At 39.0% G+C, this 24,724-nt stretch overlaps 1 protein-coding gene across 8 annotated transcripts in view; it reads left to right on the forward strand.

The window, feature by feature from the left end:
• Positions 1-24,724, forward strand: part of lpp (LIM domain containing preferred translocation partner in lipoma) — a 135,709-nt gene that overhangs the window by 65,142 nt on the left and 45,843 nt on the right. For all 8 annotated transcript variants that reach the window (XR_001960267.2, XM_018669890.2, XM_018669887.2 and 5 more), the window contains 2 exons: positions 103-225; positions 15,956-16,552. Coding sequence is in view for 7 of the 8 variants with exons in the window: in XM_018669890.2 (XP_018525406.1) it covers positions 103-225; positions 15,956-16,552 (720 nt within the window). In the remaining variant the exon portion in view is untranslated. The remainder of the gene's footprint in view (positions 1-102; positions 226-15,955; positions 16,553-24,724) is intronic.

Genomic DNA, 24,724 nt, shown 5'->3' on the forward strand with positions numbered 1-24,724 from the left:
AAGATCTGTCCTTAACTTTTGAGAGCAGGTGGTGAGAGTACCCAAGTGTCGTTCCAGACTGTTCCACTCACTGTGCTGTGTGTTTGTGATGTTTGCTCCCAGATGAAAGGACCAGAGAAGACGCTGGAGGAGAGACGCTCCAGTCTGGATGCTGAGATCGACTCCCTCACCAGCATCCTGGCAGACCTGGAGAGCAGCTCGCCCTACAAGCCACGGAGCACACAGGTATGACACCAACACAACACAACTTTATGCCTGTGCACAGAAAAAGAAAAGAAATTAGAAAGACTGAGAAAATTACCCCGATGATGTCACAGCGACGTCATCAGGGTAACCTTGGTCTGAGCTCGAAGCTTCAAATGTAAATGTATGTGTAGAGTTGTAGGTGTAGGTGTTTATGTGGCAGGGAGGTGCTGATGGAAGCTGGTCATTGTAGAACCCTTTGAGATTTCACATAAAAAAACAGTAAGCTCATAAAACACATTACAGTGTTGTCATATATCAGATGTCATCAAGGAGCATTTTTCTCTCTGAACTAAGATGGTTTCATTTAAATGACTAAAATGGCATTCAGTAGATTGCATACCTCTGCCAAGACCAAACAATTTTACACATCTGTCAAACCCAGATTATTATAATCCAGACATCTCTCTCAGACAGTGTGATAAAGACAAGAGAATATTTCTGCAGATTATTATCTGGATCTGTGCCAAATTGTACAAACTCATAGACATGAACACCCTAAGTATGTCTGATATTTTATTACGTACACTGTTTCCTGAGAAATTACATTTTCTCACAGTTTTGAGGAAAGGGATAGAAAAGTCCTGGATCAGCACCAAAATTTAATGGTTACCTCCCTGGCCCATGCCCCATCCCTCCACTGAAGTCAGTGCAAACAGTCCACACCTTTTTGCCAAATCCTCCTGACAAACAAACAAACAAACTCACAAAGTAACCTCTCTGGTGGAGGTAATTATTTGAGTCCCAAAGAGGAAAAATTATCCAATAATTTACAAGAAAGAAAGATTAGAGAAAAAAAGAATATAACTTTGACCAGCAGAATTCAATCTCTTGCAACCCCTCTGAGGTAGCCTGACCCTTAGGTTGGGAACCATTGGACTAAACTACCTAAACATACTCAACATAGTTAAAGCAAGTTCTTTCTCAACCAGCTACAACAGTAAAATGCTCCTCATGAAATAATACATAAGTCATAACAATGTAACATGATCCTATATACTTTTGATACTTGAAATACGTCATGATCATAATACTTCGGTACTTTTACTTAAGTAGGATTTTGTCGCATCTTTTAAAAATTGTTTTAACAAAATGTTGAGTCGTGACCTATATCATTAGTTGATATTAAATGATATTAAGAGCAACTTCAAAAAGTCAAAGCCTTGGGCAGTTCACTAAATTGTTTGACACACAATAAATGTAGGACAGACGGATAAAAAAACTCTAACCAATTGTGTTTGGAGTATGAAGGCTCAGAGGGGCTTTTAACACCATGCAGATCATATCTCTAGTGAGATATTCGAGCAATAATGTAATACCTGAGAGGGTGTTCCCAGTGAGGGCTACAGACACGATGGAGACATGGCTACACTGGCATCACCAGTGCTCTATATTTAAGTTGAACATAAAAGTCTTACAGATATTATAGAGTGTTTATTCTGTGGGCTGTTTACTGTGTGGTTACCATGTCATACTATACCATACCTGTTTTATTCATTCAAAGATGCATACATTACATAAAGAAAACAGGCTTAAGATGATAAATTATTGACAGAGCAATTAGCAATAGATGAGGGTCTGTGCCCTCATACAAGATGTATACATCCACTGACCTGTTATGTTGGTACATGTCAGATAGTGACTTTTATGTGGAGTTAAAATAAAACTTTTATAACAGATATGTGAATGCACTGCCACATGTAAAATGCTATGGTTCTGGAAAATGACACTTTTCTGAATTTAGAGGACAAACAAAGCTACATTCACAAGTAGTCTGAGAAACATAGTATTTTGTGTGGAGTGTGCACCATGATAAAGACAAACAAAAGACTGATGGTTGCAAGAGTTTATGTCCTCTGGCTTAGTAACTCCTGGTTGTCTGGTTAGAGGGAGTGAAATGGGCGTACTACACACAAAGTGAAAATTATTGCACCACACAGGGGAAACATAGCGGATACACGGTGACAGGAAGTGAACACTGTGGTTGTGAAATGATACACATTAAAGGGGATAAGTAAAATATGACTTGATGATTTCTAGTATGCTTAGTGTTGTGGCAAGTCAGTGTTCCTGGGTGCTGATGTTACTATAATAACATGGCATTATGTGCTCATAAAATATGTTGAAGTGCCTCAATCATATAGACATCCAATATAACAGTCTGTAGTTCAATAGAGGCATTGTAATGCAGGTTTGACCCCACAGCCTGTGTAGGTCATGGGCCTACAGGTGTCTGTACAGGTTTCCAATTGATAGTGTACTCTAAGGTTCTGTAGTGTAAGGTAAGGCCTCATGTTGCTGTGACCCTGCTAACTGTCAGTGTGACAGGGTCATGTATTTTCACCCTTGTTTGCATTTATACCAAATGAACTAAAAGAATGAACACAATGTGAAAACATTTGGTTCCTTTACTTTATTCTCTCTGTGCTTCTTGTAAATACATACAAAACAAGTATTTGTATACAAACTGAAAATGCAGAAGGCCACATGCACACATTTTCTATAAGAACAAGCACTTTTTTTAGGATATGGGGCTTCCAGCTGCTGAAATGCAAGGTATTTTTTCCTAAATAAAATATAGTATAAGTGCATGCCTTTGTTGCTGGAAAACACATGCAGCATATATTGGTGCAGGAGCCTGAAAGCTTTTGTCAACATGACTTAAAAAATTGATGTGCACCTGTACAGCACTGTGAGAGCCCAGCTTGTGAGTAAGAGGGTGAACAGTCACACTAACTAATGTATGGCTGTCGTGGTGGTTTTACCTGTCAGGGTCAAAGTCACTCCACGTTTATTTTTATCATAACCTGCTGCAAGCTTTTGGAGTTATGGGTGAGATGCCACAACACCTGTGTCTCAGCAGAGTACACATACATGCTATGACATGTATTAATCATGAAAGGTTATGTATCAGACATTTTGTTGACTTAACCCTGTTTTCCCAGTCTAAGACAGCATCTTTGTGCTATCATGATGCCCTTTTGCTGTTTCTGTGTCTCCACTCTGAGAGCTTTTTGCACATGGAAAAGATTCTGCTTTCTATTTAATTGTTTATATTTCAGTATGATGAGCATATGCACACACACACTCACACTCACACACACACACACTCACATTCACACACACACACACACACACACACACTCACACTCTCTGTTACTCTCCTCAGATGATGCTGATTCTAGCTGATTAACTCAGGTTGACCTTTTCCTCTCCCCAGCTGCTCCTGTCAGTCCGCACTTGCATTCTTTCAATGCATTATTCCACAATGTAACACTAGTCTGTGTGTGTAATGGTCCAGGTTTCAGACTCCAGCATTGGCACAACTGCTGCACAGTAATCTTCCGCTTGTATAAGCAAAGAGTAACGAGCACTCTTGATTTACAGCTTTCTGCGCGCAAGCAATTACAGAGCCAGCTCTCCAAAATCAATAGGCCACCCCTCGCACTCCCTTTCAAGCTTCTGGGAGAGGAATCTTCCTCCCGATGTTAAAAATTTGGACTCAGTGAAGGGACCTTATGCGTGCTCACCTCCCAGATGAAATTGAAATGGACGTTGCTGCTCATTCATAAAAATCTAAGTAGCATTCCTGCAACACTGAGCCGGCACTGATGCTTCACAGACATCAAAACAATTTTGTTTGCTTTAGTTGGTATTCTCTGTGGCATAACAGTGGGTAATGAAATGTGATCATTATATAATTCCCATTTGTTCTCTCTCTACTTCCATCTTAGATGTCATTTGTTATTTGACACAGTTAACTAAGTTTGTGTTACAGTTTGTTTTCTTTATCCTGCGACAGCAGAAATGAAGCCAATCCTGATGATAATGTTTCGCTCCTCATTCTGTTAGTGGTGACTGTTTTTTCTTGCGTTACCATATTTGAATCATAAGTATTTGAATATTATTACACAGAATGTTATACATGTTATTAGACATTTATTATATTTTTCAACTCTTATAATTTACATAGAAAGGTGGATTAGAAATACAATGTGGGAGTTATTTTCCAGATATTTTATTTCAGTTTTAACCGTTTATGAGTAACTCACAGCACATAGTTTGTTATACATGCAGCAAACTATCACAGTCAGAGAGTTGCATGAACACAACTGAACTCAGTACCCAATAAAGTAATTAGAGAAGCATGTGAGAAATACAATAGAAGTATCAGATTGACTGTTGGAACTGAAATGTGATAATTATTGAGCTATTTTAGGATTGAATGTTAATGTGAGGAAAAGACATGGTAGTTGCTTTTTTGGGTTCAGTTTCTGGAATGGGTGTCTGTGTGCTCATGTACTTTACATCTATATTGTGAGGACCAATTTTAGTCTTAGACCTTGAGAGTGAGGGCATTTTTCAAAAGTGAGAACATTTTGGTTGCTCCCGACGTTTTCAAAAAAAAAAAAAAAAATGCACTCGTGCATGTATTACTCACATGTGACTTTCTGGATCATATTTTATACCTCATCAGACCCTGAAACAACTTATGTTGTTTTAATGCAGAGCTGTTTTCCTGGTCTGAATACTCACTGGGGCTTGGTTTACAGGTGAGGAGAGAATTTGGTTGGAGTGTTATACTTTTCACTTCTGGTAGTATGTAAGTTTCTGCATGAGGTCAGTTTTGTCAGAGGGTATACGCAAGGCTCTGTGTGGACGTCCATATACTTGCCAATTTGTTGTGACACACCAGTCAGTGTAACCACTGTGCCGCAAGGGCACCAATCACAGATCCGGTTCTCCAAGTGGACTCCAAGCAGACTAGAAGTAGTATATTAATTTGTTGTATTCATAGCTGTCCATGTGCCTGTATGCAAGGCAGTATAATTAAGGCCTAAAGGGGCTAGGGTTCACCTTGTATCACTGAGGATCCTTACAAAGCTAATCAAAACCAAACAGCATTGTGTTAAAACATAAAACTCTGCCTAGCGTCTGACTTTACTGCCATATTTTTAGCCAAAGAGGAGAAACTAATTGGTCACCTGGTGAACTGACTGGTTGGCTAAGACTCCTGCATCTTCTCGGCCCTGCGTTACACATTTGCACAATTTAAGATCCTCTCATAAGATTTATTAAGTTTTGTTGTCTGGTTGTCATTTTAAAGTGTATCTTTGTTATTCGAGGAAACACAAGAGAGTGTGTTCATGCTAAATCCTTCAAGTGTGCTGCACTGCAATCTGAGCCCAACCAGCCCCACTAATATGCAGTGTAGGCCTGTCTAAGCACATCAGATCTGTTGTGGGGGAGTTAACAAGGAGGCCCAGATGAATGTCAAAATAGTGCACTCATCAAGCACCAGAGCAGCTTTGGTGGAGGCTACAGAAGCTTCGACTGCTGTGACCTCTAATTCACACTGACCTCTCCTGTGTTTCTAGTAATCAAATGAATCAGAATCCCTCTCACTGAGGTTCTACTGCATCCAGTTTGTGCTGCGTTTTATACAGTGTCAAACAAAATTGAATATAAGGATGATGATATCTATTTATGCATTCAGTTTGTACCTTTAGGTCATTATTAACAACATGAAAACTAAGTATGGACATCAGAATCAACAGAAGTCTACCACTGCGTGGTAATACAGGAAATATAATTAGATCTCAACATGTGAATGTGTGTCACAGTATTTAAATCACCTCTTTCATATCAGATTTATTTAGTGTATTTTTTCTGAATAACATCTTTTGTATTCACCTCCCTCATACACAGAGATTGATAGTTTTGGCCAAGTGTTTGTAGCAGGTGGCTGGAAATTAACAATTATATTCTGCTAATATGCACAAAGAAACACAAAAAGAATGCCAGATGAAGAGTAAACCGTGTCAGCTTTTCCAGACACAGTTTGTCATGTTTGGCATGTTTTGTCTTACTCTTTTTACACATAATACACAGAAAAAAAATTAACTGGTGTTCAAGTTCACACAGGATCTGGTCTAAACAGAAAAACATCACAACCAAAAACATGTTGTTTGGTTTAGGGTTTTTTTTGTATTTTACTGCAATGGTCACTTAGTCAGTCAGTATCATGCGATAATGTGATTTGTTGAGGAGTAAAATGTACACAGTGCAGATCCTCTTTACTAGTTATCCACTGTATAACCAGTTAAATAACCAAGTAAGTCAGTTTTTTCCACATTAAGCAGTGACATGCATCCAAATTAAACTCTAAAGGATTTCCCCCATTAAAGCTGCACCTTGCTCTGATCTGATTAAATCTATTGTAATAATATTTAAGTTGAAATTAAAAAGCTCTCCCTGTCTGATTCATCCACACGCTGTGAAATGATAATGTGCAGCATAATAAATAAAATATTGAAAGCCTCAGCTCCCCAAACGACATGCACTTACCACCATGGTACAATTCCAGAGTTGAGCTGTGCCACATCACGAGGTGTGTGTGTGTGTGTGTGTGTAATGAGGGAGGTGCTTTAACTAAGGTAACGTCTTTCCAGATGGATTCAAAGATAGCTACTCAACTGTCACTAGGTTGCCTTCTGGCAGTGCCAGAACTTCTGGGACCAAAGATGTGTGACTCACTTACAGTCATGGTTCCACCTCAATTAACAGTCAGCGAGCGAAGTACCCTGAAGCTGTCGCTTTGTTTGTGTCCATGTTGGAAACTGTAGTGTGCATTTGTCGATGCTGTCTTGAAAGATGGTATGAGCAGGGTGGTTGGGAACATTGGGGCCTCTAAGGAAAGAGGTTGGGACCCTGTGACATGGACTTCAGAGTTCATGTGCACGTTTTTAAACTTGAGTCATACATGTGTAATTTGATGATTTGTGATGTAACCTTGATAGTGCAAGGTCTAGTGGTTTTCAATTGTCCACTCAGTTGGTAATACTCAAAACCTTACTTGGGTCTTGACTTGGGTCTAACTAGGGTCTTACTCGTAGGTGGTTTCAGGACTTTGTGTCAGTTTGCCCTTTGTGATGTATGGGCATTTTTAAACCTAGTTCCTTTGCTCTTGTTAGAATCAGTGGATGAGGTGGTCAACTTGTTGCGTGTTCCCACTGGTTTGGTTTCTTTTCACACAGAAAAAATTCAAGCAAACCAAAAGTTCTTCATTGCTTGTCCAGGTCAGACCTTGACTCATTCTCTGGCTAGCTGCTAGTATCTATTGATTTTCCTCATTGGGAACCATTAAGCTCAGACTAGTAGAGTATGCCTTGTAGTTGGATCAGATCAAGGTTGGATCATATTCCCACCACAAATAAGCCTCACCAGAATTTGATTATGGCTGAACAGAGACCACTTCATCTAAAGGGTCTTGGTGCAGTTGTATTGGTCCACACCCGAGTATGATTGCTGTGTTGCATTATGCTGCTGCCATGTTCTTTCTCTATTAAGGTCTGTTGTCCTAAGGTCTGTATGGATCAGATCTGACTGTATTCAGATCTCCGTTGGGTTATCATTCATTTATGCATGTTGGGATTGTATACGCTTTTCATGGTCCATTTCAGATCCCGTCAAAAATTCTGCCCCATAAAGATCTCTAAATAATGAGGACCTTTAGCTCTACTACATATACAGTTTGTTATGATTGGTGTCACATACTTTGAATATTTTGAAAAGCTTGGCAAAATCAGTGCTGTTAATAGTTATTTTCTTTTTGTTTGCCAGTGCTTCAGAAAACTAAAAGGAACTGAAATCACAGAACATTTATTTTTACATAATCAAGTTACATGATTTTATAAGAGCAGAATTTTCAAAAGTTCACGTCTGCTTTTCAAATACTCTTAATGGAAATCCATTCTGTCCTTTTTTCTTCAAATGTCATAGAGTAAGAATTTGTTTTTACAGTAGCAGATAAAGTAGTAGCTCATTTTGATTCATAGTGAATGTAATAAGAGGGAGAACATTACTGTCACTACTACTTGAGCAGACAAGCTGTAGAACTGCACACACAGGCTTGTTTGTATTTTTACTGGCTGTCAAAGAGCCTGATATCTGTGTAATAAGTTGTCATGTCCATACAAAACAGATGGGCATTATTGAAGTCTGCTGACAGTTTAGCTGAAGCCGAGTGCTTGAAATGCTGCTGAGATGGATCCTTCCACATGAGTGCCCTAAGGAGGCCTCACTTCACACTGTGCCAGTCAAGCCATGCCATGACACTCCCATCTCTCAACAGGCAGAGCATTGCGGATGGCGCTTGCTGTCACAACATGGCAGAATGATAGGCCCTCGCTGCTCGCTCCCCAGTCTCCCACTGATCATGGCGTCTGCTGAACGATCACAGAGAATGCAGACTCCAGACCACCCTGGCTGTGTTTCATCTCCCTGAGAGTATGATAGGGTTGGTGACCTTTCTTTGGCTCCCCTTATGAGGTGCAAACTCTGGAGGCATCTCAAGGGACAGCCTCACCACTGCAGTTGTTTCTACTAACCCTACAGCAACACCCCTCAACCCACAGTCTGTGTTTCTGCATATGAATATATTTATGTTTTTACATGGATTGATGAGGAATAGCTATGCCTGTGTTCTTTTCAGGTATAATCACGTGGCAATTTGTGTAATGTAATGTAAAATGTAATATGACAGACATAATAATGTAATTTCATTAATTAAGGTCAAAAACAAAGACAAAAAGCTGGTGAGTGTTTTACAATTGACAGTGCTTTAGATGGCTGAAATATAGGTAAGAATACCTGTCAGAAGTGCTAAGATTAAAGAAACGTCATTGAATCAGCTTAAAGGAATAGTTTGATGTTTTAGGATATATATGTATTTGATTTCTTGCCAAGATTGACTGATTGATGCCAGTTTCAGGGGAGTCCTGGAGTCTCCACTCACAGTGGCAACATGGCTCTAGGAAGTCGCTGTATATGCTGTAACTTTTGGACAGAACCAAGTTAGCCTTGTGTTAAGCTAAACTAACCAGCTGCTAGCTTGATATTTAATAAGAGAGTGGTATTGATCCTATCATTTAACCCCCAAGATAGTGAATAGGAGTATTTCATAAAATGTTGGACTATTCCTTTAAATGGGTAAAGTACAGTTTGTTGGAATTTCCGCTCCTGCTATTGTCACAGTGAATCTAAACTAGCCACAGTGACTCATCTGGCCTCTTATGTCAGGCTGGTGAACCTGCAAAGGCCTTGGGCCTGTGGGAGATGGTGTTCATTAAAGTCCATTAAAAACAGATTTAAAAAATGACTGACTTGAACAGATTGTTTTTTAAAAATGTACCATCCCCATCTAGACATATGGAGTGAACTGCACAATATGCTGTCGAGCAAGGCTGTGATGTCCCAGGGCTGATTTGTAGTGATTTGCATTATTATAAATGTCAATGTGATTTTGAATAAGATTTTCCAATTTCTGAAACACAGCCTTTTGATCGCTGCAGTTTCACCTCAGGTCTCTATAGTTAGCACTCTGTTTTACTGAGCGTCTTCTGAGATATACAACACATGTAAAAAGCAGCCAGTTCAAATATTCTATAAATGTATTAATTGTCTCATGTGGCCAATTGGAGTTTTTGCTGTGTGTCCACTGTGACATTGTGTGCCCTTGTTTTGAGTGTGTCTCGTCTTACTGTTGCCATGTATACCTGTGTTGCTGTCCTACTATAATGACAGGAATGTCCTTCACGTTTTAGCTGTCACATCACTGAGACACTTTGATTTAAGCCTCTCTTAAGGCCGAATAAATTTGCATCAGTCAGGAACACATGCAATAAAGTGCATGTGGTGACAATTTCTATTTCAGTTATCAGTGCTGGTTTGTCGTAAGGTTCTCAAAAACTCAAAGGTCAGTCATAGAGACAACAAATGTTCAGCTACAGCTATGCTGTTAAGGACAAATTAAACCAAACAAATGCAAAGTTTTCCCATACGAAATCTGGTTTGTGAAATAAAATGTCACGTTTTTCTCTTTAATGGTTAGATGACAGTTAGCTGAGCAGTTGTGGGTTTCTGTAGCTTGTCTCCAAGAGCTGACTCAACTGTATCAAGATGACACTGCAGCACTGTAATTATAGGGCTGGGTGGCGTTTAAGTTCTTCCTCTCTGTTTGTTTTATATACTGCTATTCTCTTTGATTGCTTTGTTGCTGCATAGAGCAGAGATGTTGCCACAGTGCCAGTGGCGCCCATTGACCTTATGGTCAATCTGGCAGCAGGTTCTGAGTTTTGACAGGGGCGGCCAACTGTGGAGAGAGGAGCATGCCTTCGGGCGCTCAGTGTGTTCCGTCAATGTTCGTTAGTCAAATAAACTGCATAGTATCACCCCTTTGTCTTTTATTAACAGGGTGAACCAATGACAAATTTAGTTTGAGCCAGGAAGCTGTGACAGTCAATGTAACCTGCCTCTTTACATCATCAAATCCTGGTAACAATGCTAAAAGGCTTACCATCAACTGCTGTCAGTGAAGATTATCCCTCTTCCCAATAACATGTGCGAGCTTACAGTACACACACATACATACACACACACACAAACACAAACACACACAGCTTCTGAGAGAACAGTTACAGTTTCTGTCTCTGGGATTGATGACATCAACATACTATAAGTGATGGACATTTTCAGCTGTGCAGTATTTCACCTCCTGAAGCAGGAGGGGGGTCACAAGTGCATGAAAGGCTCATTACAGGGATGAGTCAGGGATGTGTGGTGAGAGACTGGCCTGTAGTTCTGCAGGAGGTGAATGAAACAATTAGTTTCTGCTGTGTGAGAACTACAAAACACACATTTCCCTCTTTTGTAAAGATAGCCTGCAGAAATGCCACGATCGGTGACTCTCAGGGACTTTTTTTCCACACAGTAGCCCAGAAAATGATTTTTTAGTTGCATCAGTGAGTAATACGCCCTACTTTGTATGATGTTGTTACATCATACTAGAAATATTACATGCTTTTTTTCTGAAACCCAGTTTTTTTAGGGGATTACATAACAGTGAATTTTGAAACATGGACTTAATGTTCAACTATGTCGTCTTCGGGCTGTCTTGGTGGTAAAACCAGAGTGTGCCTGTCATGTACTGTACATGTGACTGCTACCTGCCTCCTCCTGTGTTTTCTCATCTCTCCATGCATTTTAAATGTGTCTGTAATTGCTGTACAGTGCGTCACAGACTGAAAAATTACTTAGCACTGTGAAAGACAAAAGAATTAGCTAAAAAATAAGAGCATTGCTCTAAATATTTCATTTTTGTGGAATCTGTAATGTTTTTTGGTGCAAAGTCAGTTTGTTTAAGCTCCAGATAACACAGTACAACTTCTGCACATGTATAAATTAACTCATGACGATTACAACATTATTTAAACATTAGAAGCCATGGAACAAATAATGTAATCTGTGGTATTCTCAAGATAGACTTCTTTGAAACTGATTTTGTAGAAACACAGACTTTTTATTTCAGCCTCAAAACCCACAAGTTTTATTTATTCCACAGCAGTGTCTGTAATCCTGAATCAAACCTGTTCCTACTTCCTAATGTTAATGTGTTTGATTTTCCATTCTTTCACAGTCAGACTCTCATGTGTACACATACAGAAAAACAGATGCCAACAAAAGTCAGGTTTTTATCTATTGTAATTTAGCACAGATTTGAACCACATTTCCAGAAATTAAAGTGCATTTTTATTCACAAGTGTTCAAACTAATCTGAATGATTATTTAATTTAATTTAATTACCCACGCAGCCTATCCTATGTTTTCTGGCAATGGTCACACCACATTTTGTTCCCCATTCATCTCCACGAGGAACAGCACAAGATATTTTTGCTTGATATTGTGAACTGACCCTGCCTTGTTTGTTTGAGAGTCTAAGGTTAACCAGAACACTGCTTGGCTGAAGGAGCCAGGATTCCCTTTCACAAATACTGGGTGTTGATATTTAGTCAAATACAATTAAACCACTGCATAAAGGTGCAACAAGATGGCATAATTAAACAAAATGCCAGTCAGAAATCAAAGAAAACATTTTCTCACACCAACTGAAAATGTCAAGAAATAAAAATAAAAAATTGGTGGATGGAAATACACTTATAGATAGTTGTAGTTGTGATAGCTGCTTCAATAAATGCACCTGGCTGATGCACCATAAGAAATGAACTTTGACATTGTTGTTACTAGCATTACTGCTGGTAGATACTGTTGCTTCATTATAATAAAGACTGAATATTTATTCAATAAGAAATAAAAGCACTGTTTCTGAAAAGACAGTGTCAGTCACAGTGGCATGATTTCAGGACATTAAACATTTATTCTAATTTATGTAGGCGAGGATGAAAACGTTGCTGAAATATTGTTAAAGGCGATTGTAACGCAACTATCACTTGAAGGAGCAAAAAAGAATCAGATGTAAGATATTACAGTGAAAAGTTCTCAATATGTGTATAACACAATTTAACTGCAAAGGGAAAGATAGTTGAAAGCAGCTAGAGGTCTCGCCACGGTCCACAGAGACATTGTTTAATCATATTTAATGTGGCTTATCTAGAACTATTTTAGGAAGAGAACTGATACCCTTAATTTCATGACTGAGCTGAGGCTGTCGCATTGTTAAGTGGGACTATTGTGCCCAATCGTGCAGAGACAAAATGACTGAATGTAAAGGGAAGATTAGTGAGTGTTGACCGGGGATTCTTCCATGGTCATAGCACAAGTGCTGAAATAGACAGATGCAAATGGACAGTGGAGCCAACAGTTGCGAGAGCAGGCTTTGTATGAATAAGGAGCAGAAAAGTTGAGAGAAAAATATCCAAGGTCTAAGATGAGTCTGAAAAGATGCAGAACTTCTCCCTCTTTAGGGGTTTTCCCCAAGCTTGCTTTATAAAAAAAAATCCCCTACCCTCGTGGTTTGAAATGCAAAGTTAACAGTTTTACTCAGCCCCCCAAGGCTTGTATAGTCTCTCCTAATCTTTTTTAATGTGTCAAAAGGCTTTCTTGAGAGCCTCTGTGAAATTTCACACTTAAGTTGTTTGCAAAGTCAGTCTGAATTACAGACAGAGTGAGGGTTAACTTTTCCAAAGGGGTTGGGGGAAAACTTTTTAAAAACTGTATGTGTTGTGTTTGTGTGTGGAGGGGGTGTTAGAGACAACAAAACGGTATGCATTGAGCCTGATGCTGTATGCTAGGTCGGACTTCCACATTTTAAACTGTGCCTCATAAGGGCAGCTATACAGATACAGTGTTACAGTGAATCACTGGCTGTGTAATCTAATTTTGGTTGTGTATATAAACAAACCTTGTCATCGTTAATAACAAACCTGTCTGCCAAGTCATGTGTACATCTAATTTTAACACACTTATAATTTGGAACGATCAGTATAATCTCTGCTCGACTGTCATGATCGCATTATAATTTCACAAAATTGTGGCCAAAATAGTATGAAATTAGTATGAAATTGCAAAACAAAACAGTGGAAACAGGTTATTACATTGAACTTATTATTTACTACTACTTATTATTATTGTGTAATTGTATATACTATACATTTAACCTATAGAACATATCAGGTTATGAATGATCTTAAAAAGTGCATATAGTAAATAACTCTTCAAATTAATGTATTAAAAATACATTAAACTAACATATATGCATTTGACTTATATTAAACTACATAGGAGACCAACTTCTCATCCTCTTCCTAACTGAGGCAATACACTGCAGAATTTCCCAATATGCTTAAAATAAATACTGTTATTGAATTTGGCCACTGGTGGAAGACCCACAGTGAGAGAACAGGAAGCAGCAGCTTGAAACTTAATAGCCTCTTCACTCTCACTTCATAGTCATGATATTATCTCAGACCTCCCTCATTAACATTGACAGGTCAAAGGCATGCAGCAGCGAAAAAGATAGTTGAGTTAATATGAAAATCTTTTCCACTACACAGACATTTTGGTTCAGATTGTATGCATTTGATTAGTTTCATCACCCTCAGAAAGGGGTGAATCCATTCTCTTAATGTAATTTGTGGAAAATGTACCATGACAGTGTAATTATTTTGAGGGGACCAATTTGCATTTCCAGGGCTTCGCTAACTAAACATTACTGTAGGTTCTAAGGCCTTAAAGATAAATTAATAATCTGGAGTATTTAAAACCCATGAAACATTTAAATTAAGTAATTTCACTTCCTAAAGGGCATAGTGGAGATTTTTCCATACATATGCAGACAGACACACTTTTTAAATAAACATCAGCTCTAATCACTGAGACAGAAATCTGAGTAAGAGCAGAAAATATTTTCTGGAGCTTTTAATGGTTCCTCAAGGGCTCGCCTCTGACTTAGATTAGATGGGATTTAGACAAAGTTGATGCATGCACCTCTTCTACCAAAACTTGGAATTCTTTTTTCATATATATATATCTCAGAACATTTTTAAGATCTCAGACTTAAAATTTACAGTGTTCTTTATCACTGACAGAATTACAGCATGTTGTGTGAGTGTTTTTATTCAGTTTAAACAGGGATTTACAAGGGAGCATAGCAGAGCTGTAAACCACAGCTATTTGTGACATTTCCCTGCAGCAGGCTTTGATCAACTTTTAAGGGAAATCGATTGGAATTGTTGCTCTGCCCCAATTTAGAAGACATCTCATCAAACCGAGTTGCAAAGGGTCTAAAGACTACAAGTGTTCATTTTTGTTCCCTTAGTGCTGCAAATTTAGTAATTGACTCTGATTTTTGGCTTCAGGCAATAACCTAATAAGGCCATCCAAGGTTAATGATAGACCCTTTTTAGACTGGCTGAACGTCTGACACCGATATGTAGTGATAGTGAAAAACAATTATTACTTACATGAGAGACACCCAGGGCAGAAGCCTCTGACATCCGAGTGAAACGTTGTTATTTTGTGTGTTATTAGCTGCTGTATTTAGTTCCAGTTTTGCCTGTGCATCAAATGTAGCCATTGGACATTAGATCAAAGTGCCACAGTCCTCCAGACGTCAGAGTCTCAGCAGTGGGTTGTGTTGCTGCTTTACAGCCATCTCTTCCCAGGAACACCAGCGCCACAAATCTCAGTGATTTAACATCTTTCACGTCCAAGCAGCTGGAGTCAGCACAAGTGTCATGTGCCATTGCCAATCTGCTATCATGGCGTCCTCTGCCAAACAATTTATCCCTTCTCCTCCTGCTTTATTAGCCATAGATTATGGATGGTCGTGGACAGCGTAGAGCCTCTGTTGTCGAGGTAGCCTTGTAATTGACTCTGGGGAGGCAGGGTGGATAATCATTTGTGCATAAACCACGCTATCAGTAAATAACTGTTGAATACAACTATTGTATTTCCACCATTGAGCAGGATTTCATTCGTCAAAGTTTTCACTTTGTCCTGTTATTGTTACCAGCCAGTAATTTTAAAAAAAAACTTTTTTACGTACGCTGCTCTATTTTTTATATTTGTATTATTTTTTATATTAGATTTATCTTTATGTATATTTTTCAGGTTATTTATTCATCGCTGTTAAAAGGGAACCAACAAAATTTCATTCAATTGTGCACTGTCCGGTGTAGTTTTGAATGACAGTAAAGACGTTTTGAGTTTGACTTTGTTGATCCCCTGACTATTCATCTAGTGCCATCATTGGGCCAAAATTTCAAGTTGTTCAGTACTTTTTGCTTTACATCAGCATGTTAGGAATACCATCATGAGCATTTTGACTTTTAAATGTATTTCTCCCACATTAAATGTTAAATTTGTTATCTGGATATTTGTTTTAACTGGATCACATTTTTCTGCTGGTTTTCAGAACTCTGGATCCTCAGCAGCCTCCACTCCTAATGCTCCAGTAACTGGTTACAAGCGTATGGTCATTCCAACTCAGCCACCTCTGACTGCCACTAAGAAGTCTACACCCAAACCTCAGGCTCCTGGGGGAGTCTCCTCTATCCCCCCTTCCTCTGCCAGCCCAGCGGCCAAGCCTCAGAGCCACATGACTCCTCAGCCTGTCCCAGCTTCCTACGCTACAGCCTCAACCCCAAGCCAGCCCACCTTCAACGTCCAGGTGAGGTCGGCCCAGCCCGGCCCCCAGCATCAAGCCCCAGCAGGGCACCATTTTGGCCAGCAGCCCATTCGCAGCCCTGCACAGGTGCAGTACATGCCTGCTCAGCCCAAAGGTCCCGACTTTGCCTATGGACCGCCACAGCCTGGCTTCTCTTCGATGGCTCAGGGTGTGTATCAGGAGCAACACCATCCAGGAGTACCTCAAGTAGGTGGGTTAAGCTCCAGGAGACTTGACCCTGCCCCTACTCAAGTATACCAACCTGCCGGCCCCAAGAAGACCTACATTACAGATGTACCACCAAGCTTGGCTTCCTACACCTCTGGACCAACTGTCCCACCAAAGGTAAGAACATTTATATGTTTGTAAAAACATACACAATTATTACATTCTTACCTATTGTAATTAAAGTTGAAATGAAGATATATTTCTAACTGATAGTGGGGAAAAAAGGTATAGAATTCATTTCATTGCTTATTGCTGCCTTTTTACACACATACAGTTATTGTGGCTGAGGAAACAATCAATCCATCCATTCATCCTTCCTGCCATTTTCTGACACTTTTCATGGTCTGAATTGGTGGCAGTAGGCTTAGAAGAGTAGCCCAGGCATCCATTTCCCCAGCCGTCTCCTAACTCCTTTTTGGGAATCCAAAGGCTTTCCCATGCCAGCTGGGATATTTAATCCCTCCAGTGTGTTCTAGGTTTGCCCTCGAGCTTCCTCTCAGTTAGATATCCCTGGAATACCTCCACAGAGGGGAGCCTGGGAGGCGTCCTGATTGGATGCCTGAATCACCTCAACTGGCTTTTGTCAAAATCGTAGCAGTTCTACTTCAAACCTCCATGGGACATTTGAACTCCTCTGCCTATTTCAAAGAGTGAACCCAGACACTATGGGAAGAAAACCAGTTTCCTCCATTTGTAGCTGAAATTCTGTCTTTTTACATACTACGCTAACCTAACCTAAGTCTGTGACCATAGCTGAGGGTTGGACATACATTGAGTGATCAGAATCTTTGGATTTGGCCTTTGCTCCCTCTTCATACAATTGCAGTAATAACATTTGCACAGCTGTCAAATTCATGCTCCATTTTATCATCATGAACATGACCCAAAGCTTTTTAAACACTCTCAGTTGCAGCAACAAATCATGGCCTCATATGAGGTACTGACTGAGGTCACATTAAGGGGAGACCTGGTCTTGTCAAGTTCCCTGTCTGTTCTTGTTTATTTATTTGTAGTATCTTTTCAGTCATGTTGTGTACTATTAAATCAAGAAGAAATTTGTGTCTTTGTATGTATGGGTTGGTGTACAAAACACACACACACACACACACACACATATATGTGTGTGTGTGTGTATAGTATGCATACATTTGTGCAGCATTAGATGGCAATGCACTGGGGAGTTGCTTGCCATCTTTCATTGAAATGCTCAGAGTAAACAGTTGTTTTAACCTTTATGAATTTTTAAAGGATTTCCTCTGTTGGGGGTTTATACCATCTGATTTCATTTGTCTCATAAAAGGCAAATTGTCTTCAAAAACATATATCTACCCGCTGTGCTATATGAACCCAAGCTTATAGCTTCATGAAAATGTTAATTTTTTGGTTTTTCTCATCAAATGTAAGCTGCGGTCATTAGCATGTCAGGCAAGCACCCAGTGTTACTCAAGAACATATCCCAAACTAACTGGTTTTTTGGGATATGTTCTATGGTTTTTTTTTGTCATAAAAGCGTTTTCTGAAGTGCATACAACGTACAGTCAAACACTAACAGTTAAGTGGCTCTAAACTGCAGCACGAGGAAATGCTGCGCTAAGACACTAATATTTTTTGCGTGGAACATGCAGCTTTAGCCTTAGTCTTGTAGCACAACACATGTATGTAGCCAAGTACTTTTACATTATTATTATTCTCATTTCAAAATAGGTCAACTGAAAACATTAAAGGTTACCGAGAGACATTGTTTTCAGCCAACTCATGAAGGTTCTGTGTGTAATCAAGGACACATTTTTAAAAAAAATTACAAAGAATTTTGAGTGATAAAAACATTTTTGAAGAATTTTTAGATTCAACCATCCATTCTTTAACAGGATCATAGGCTAACCATTTAGAACACACAAAGAAAATAAGTACTATTTAATACAAACACATGCATCCATAGTAAAATTAAAAAGCAATTCATTTAATCTTGGAATAAGCGTTAAAAGACTGCCACGGGCCCAGCCTTAAGCCTTCAGAAGCAACGCAGGATGTTGGATGCAGGAAAAGTGTATATGACTGAGAAGAATTACAAAATACTGTCATCCCTTAGAACAGAGTAGTCAATGCCACAGAGACATCTTTTCTCATCTCTATATCCAGCCATCGACAATCTCTGGAAAGTGCAAGGCCCTTGAGTTTTCTTTAATTCAAGGATTTTATGCTGGTTCCAAATACAAACTGGGCCTTCCAGCCTCTGGGAATAGCTCATCAAGGACTGTACTTTACTAAATACAAATTAGCTTCAACATTGCACAGAGTATCTTAAAAATAAGTCTAATTATATTTGTTCAAAACAAAAGTCTACATTTTGCTTGAAAAGCTTGCTTTGGTCCCAGTATGATGCATTATTAAAAAACAAAAGGTGGCGTTTAATAGATTTGTGAGCATCTCTTTGATTTCAGATAAAAGCAAATCACTAATTTTACAGATATAGCTCATACACTATATATATATGTATGTATTTGTCTTTCATTCCCAAGGATATACTGTAGCAGGATAATGGGCTCTGTGCCTCCTTCCCCCCATGCTTTATTTATTAAACATATCAGGAAAGCATAATGCTTCATTTGTACACATTCATCCAAAGAGTATGCTGCAAATGATTCTGTGGCGTCACGCATCATGTTTGACCTGACCCTCCCCTAAAGTATTTGTATCCAAACCTTAGCTCTAATCTATGTTTTTGTTTATTTATGTCCAGTACAGCAGATCTTTAATGCCAAAACAGACCAGAGACACTATAAAAGCCAGATTAGAATGAAAGCAGAATCTGTCAACTTTGCCTTTGTGATCATCACTCTGCTTGACCCAATGTCCTGACATGTTCATAACCTTTTACAAATAGTGTTAAATCTGCTTAAAAGGAAAAGGGTTGTGCCTCTTTTAATCTGTTGTGTAAACAAACCAAAACATAGTCAATTAAAGGAACTATTTGCATATATGTCATAATTATCAAAAATGATCTCCAGTCATTGAAAGTTAATGGTGGTTTTATGTAATACCCGGGACTTTCTTGGTAGGGGGTCTGTGGTTTTGATTGAGAACTTTATTAAAGAGATCATTTCACATAATTGAGTGTATTCATAGAAGGTCAGTGTCGTTAGAAGTCCAAGATGAGCTCCTTGGATGAAATTCTATGATCTAGTCTTGTTTTAGTTCGCCTGCTTTGCCCCCCTCCCCATCTCACCCCATATCGACCCTCTGCCACCCAGCACCCAATCCCCGAACATGTTCTTACTCACACGTAAAGTGGAGGTGTAAGAACATCAACAGGCTCCAAGGACGCTTAATTACCCAAATCCACCAGTGTTTGATCTCTATTGTAGTCCAAAAAATTAACAGATTTCATGGCTGCCGGTTAACATACCAATTTCCACGAGTCTCTCCGTCTTTCCCGAAATTGGAGGAAAGCTAAGCTGGATGATGACTTGTGTTATGGCTGAGCTTGAGTGACGTTTGGCAGGGGAGGATTATTTTGAACTGTTCAATCCCTGCAGCCAGTTAAAGCCCCCTCGAAGGTCAATGACGGTTTCAACTGTCAAACAGGTTTAAATATCTGACATTTCTCTGCCTTCCAGTCCTGGCCACTGTGCCTTTTGACCTGCACAAGAACATTTGCATATGGTGCAAATCAGGATGTGTCCAAAAGACCCTTTTATATATGTGACTTGGCTTAAACCCTCAAACTAAAATCTCATTTAAATAAGAACGTTAGCAACACCTGTGAAAATCCATCAAAGGCATCAGCAATTCACTGCCCATGTAAGCATTACTTGAAAATTGATTTTTGACAGGGCATTAATACATTACCCTGGTACTAAGTTTAATTCCTGATCTAGTTGGCATGGCATGTTGTCTGAGGCTGAATAAAGAAAGTTGCTGACCAGGGTCAGACCAAGTTAGTGCTGTCCAATAAAATATAGTCCAAAAATTTTATTTGTAAAATAAAATTAAAGTTAAAACAATTTTTAACAACTAACATACAAAACACAATACTCAACTGAATGAAACAGGACTACACTACACTACACAAGTGAGCACCAAAAAGCAACTGGGAGTCAAAAGTTGCCCCTTGATTACAGGCTCTTTATTTGACATTATTAGATAAGGCACCCAGGACAGACGAGAGGCTGTTAAAAATGCACATACTGGGACCTGGAGGGGTTTTTATAAGGATCTCCGATTTGGAGTCAGACAAGTGGGGAACATTTGCAGACATCCAATTTTTAATATCAACACGACAAGACATGACACAAGACTTGAGCAGTAACAGTTAGGTTAAATTGGGGCAGACAATGGCAGATCATTCCCACATCATACCACCTCAGTATCATTGTGTGTCAGTGGAAGATATGCCCCAGAAGTTGCATGTAAACAGTAAATGAAAGGGGACCTAGGATGCAACCCTGGGGCACTCCAAAAAGAACTAAAGATCAGGCCATCTAAATATTATTTTGTTAAGCTGTTTCTCCATGTGAACAAGTGGCACTTCTATCTTTACCTTGAAAAACAGTCAGGTGTGAACTAAAATTACATCATACATGATGTCTGCTCCTCAGGTGAATGACCCTAACTGCCCCAAACTCAAGAACTATGTGCAGCTCCTAAAAAAGCATGCTGACTGAGTGCAGGGTTACCAGCTTTGCTATAGATTTCCAGTGTGGATTCTTCTCCTGGTGCCGGGTTACCACATGTAACTACAAAGTTAGAGCCCAGGGCTTCAACAAGATGATGGTACCTGCAGCTCTGTGATCTTTTCCCTGTGTATAGATGCAGCTTGAAACAAATTGCACTTTGTTCTACACAACAAACAAATGGTTATTCTAAACTGTACATTAACAGATAAATAGTCCCACATTTTTTTACTGTTCTGAAAATTGTTGTGCACTTGTTTTAAAGTAGCCTTTTTGAAAAAAAACATAGATCAGTGATTGACATAATATATTCTGTATTTCTCTGATCCCTTGAACTATTTTTATTTATTTCACAGCACCATCAAAACATTACATTGCCAATACCTCTGCATTAATACTACACATTCATAATAAACTGTGCATATTGGCCCAGCCAATATTTTTGGTGTTTACCATTCATGCATGTATTATATATACATATAATTCATGCTTACTTTTCAGCACTGTTCTTCTTCCCTGCCCTTGCTAGTGCATTATCATCACCTGTAGCTCAAACACATAAATACTCATGTACATGCAACTTTGTGCATATGCATGTGAACAAACAGGAACAGCATTGCTCAATAGTACTACTAGTTGCCAAACACTCCACAGTGTACCTGTAACTTGTGAGAACACTGTTACCAGAGAACTGGCAATAAAATGAACATTGTTTCGTGGTCATTTCAGTATTGTGTTGGTGACAGAGGTCCTTAAAATGTAAAGATAACCCCCACCTCCAACATTTGTCATAACCAGCGATGTCTTAAAAGAAGTTTAAAGAATATCTAAAGAGTGAAAACCACCCTCTTGTAAACACAGTAATACATTCCCACATGAATGAACCATTTTCTATACACATAAACATCATAGATGTGTCTTTTGCTTAAAGCTGCAGCAGACATCGGGTAAGGGTGTGCATGACAATTTGCTGTTGATGTTTTGAAACTAGACTGTGAACTTTGTGAGATTTCAAAATATCAATAGTGAGTTGGGAGTAGTGAGTAGTTAGTGAGTCTGTAACAGAATCTGTAAAGTGCAAGGCATTAGAGACATGAACCCACTTTTAAAAAAATAAAAATAAAAGGCTGTTTAATGCATGCACTATTTCATTGTATAACACAGCATATATACTTATGACTTATGGTAAAATTGTAATCATAATAATCATTTCAGTCAGCGTCCATGCAGAGACCCTGTCATATGCCACATGAGGCAGTAAAGTCCTGTCACCCTCCTTGCTCACGTTAGTTTGTAATGTTATATCTACTGACACATATCAGCTGACTGATTTATAACTTGTAACCATGCAGTACACATTCTTGTGTGTACTGTCTTATCATGAGAAGTCATTACACCACTAATGCAGGTCTGTGACTGTCTGTGACAGACTGTGTGACAGTGATTAGCTGGATTCCTCTGATCAGTTGGATTCTTCTGACATAGCACATGTACAAGCTATAATTACTGCAGTGCTTACAGCCATGTTGTTGGATGGCATGGTGTTTGGTGGTGGTCCACACAGGATCTGGTTACTGAATGCTTCATAGACTAAAGGTCAGTCCCTTAGCTCTGATCCTTTAGGTCGGTGATGGAACATGGCTCTCCTTACGTTTCACTTTCTCATACCAACACATCAGAACGCTTCCTTCCAGTAGCTGCTTCCTTCCAGGCTTGAGCTGTAACAGACCTCAAATGCAAATATAGCCAGAAGCAACAAATAGGAATTGGGCCCATTAGGGATAACAGGGTCATTAGTAGAATTGATAGATATGGGTGACTTTAAAGTGATTGATGGTCAGAGCTATGGATCTTTTGTGATAGGCCTCTATGAGTATGGAAATAATTGTTTAAAAGTTATGTCAGCGATTAATCTATTGTTACTGTATTTATGGTCAGATACAGTGTGTATCAAGACTAGGGTGTGTTGGCCACCAAAAACTAAGGTAAGGAAGTTATGACTTTATTTAAAGGGGCTTTTCATTGTAAAATGAAAATTATATGGACTATTACATTAATTAAAGAATTACTAATTAATTCAAATTTACATTTTTAATTATTCATAAGCATTAATGACAAACACATACAGTGGACGTTGGAAACAGCAGCGTGAATGTGTTAATATCTCATGTTACAACGTAGACACCTGCGGCTTATATTCCGGTGCGCTCAATAGTCCGGAAATTACGGTAATACCGTTAAGAATAGCAGAGTGGCTAGGATCGTATGTTCTGAATTACAGAAGGCCGTTCTCACAGACGGATTTTTGAGTTGCCCAACACAGCTGGACCTTTCCATTGTGTGTGCTAGCTCAGTGATATATGGCTTACTGAGCCAACTAATTGGAACAGTACCATTGTTGATGCTATGAAAAACACCTGTGCTTTCTCTGCTGTCAAGACATAATGTCTGCTTTAAAAAAAAGTCCAGTAACTGACAGATTTTTGGTGTTTTATGGTGTCTCTTATCAATGGACTGTATGTATTTATGGAAATATTAACAGCCTAAACATTAATTAATGTCTTAAGTTACACCCAGTCTGAAATGTATTAGCTCATATTGTAATTATCTGATAGATCTGGTCTACAGTACAGTTGAAGGATTCCTCCATGATTGTGAAATTAACACTTCCCAGGAATTAATCACTCTTGCTTTGGCATTCCTGAAATGTAATCATTGGATGATTTTGATCAATGTTCCCCCTAATTTTTCATGTGTCTGAGCATACACACAGACTCCCTGAGAATTCCTTGGACCACTGTGAGCAACATTCGACGTGCACTGTAATTTTATGGACTACATAGTTTTGCTGTGCGTGGAGAAAGCGGAAGCAGTGCGCGATTGCGCAGGTGCGCAGCTTAGAGGGAACATTGATCTTGATTCTAATTTTCTAATGTCATTCCTTCATATCCTTCACTTTTGTGGTAGTAGAACAGTAATTCCTCTCCATCTTCCACTGCCGACCACAAATGATCATCTGTTTTTTTTTTCGTTTTCGTTTTTTTTTGGCAAAAGTTACCATTTTTAATACATCTGAGTGGTTATTAGGAAGTGTTTGACCATCTTAATGCTAATGTGAGCTCATACTATCTTGAGTGGCAAAGATGGAAAGAGATAAATATAAGGAAATTTTAATCCTTCATGAGTCCTAACTACGACAATGACCCATTTGCTGTTATTTTATTTACAGATTTTGCCCTTTACTTCATTCTTTCTAAACAATGTTCAGTCACACAGCTGGACTGCCGGCACACACATTCTTTAAGTTCTAGCTTCCCACAGGTATTTTTCCTGGGAAATGGCAGACGATTTTAGTGAGAGATACCACAGTCTTTTTTCCTGTCACTTAACCCTTTTGTGTAGTTACACAATATGCCACATACACAGATGTAATTCTGCCAGGCATCAAAATTAGCACTGTCAACTAACACTACAATGTAAGTGTTTCACTTCATAGAGCTAAACCTCTAACTAGCTCCAAAACCTTACAGAGTGAATTGATTTAACGTGGAAAAAAGAGTAGGTTAGGGCTTTGATTAATCTCACTTAGAAGAAAAGGGCTTTTCTGTCATCCACA

Source organism: Lates calcarifer, linkage group LG17 (assembly GCF_001640805.2).
Source record: "Lates calcarifer isolate ASB-BC8 linkage group LG17, TLL_Latcal_v3, whole genome shotgun sequence".
In the NCBI taxonomy this organism is placed as follows: Eukaryota; Metazoa; Chordata; class Actinopteri; family Centropomidae; genus Lates; species Lates calcarifer.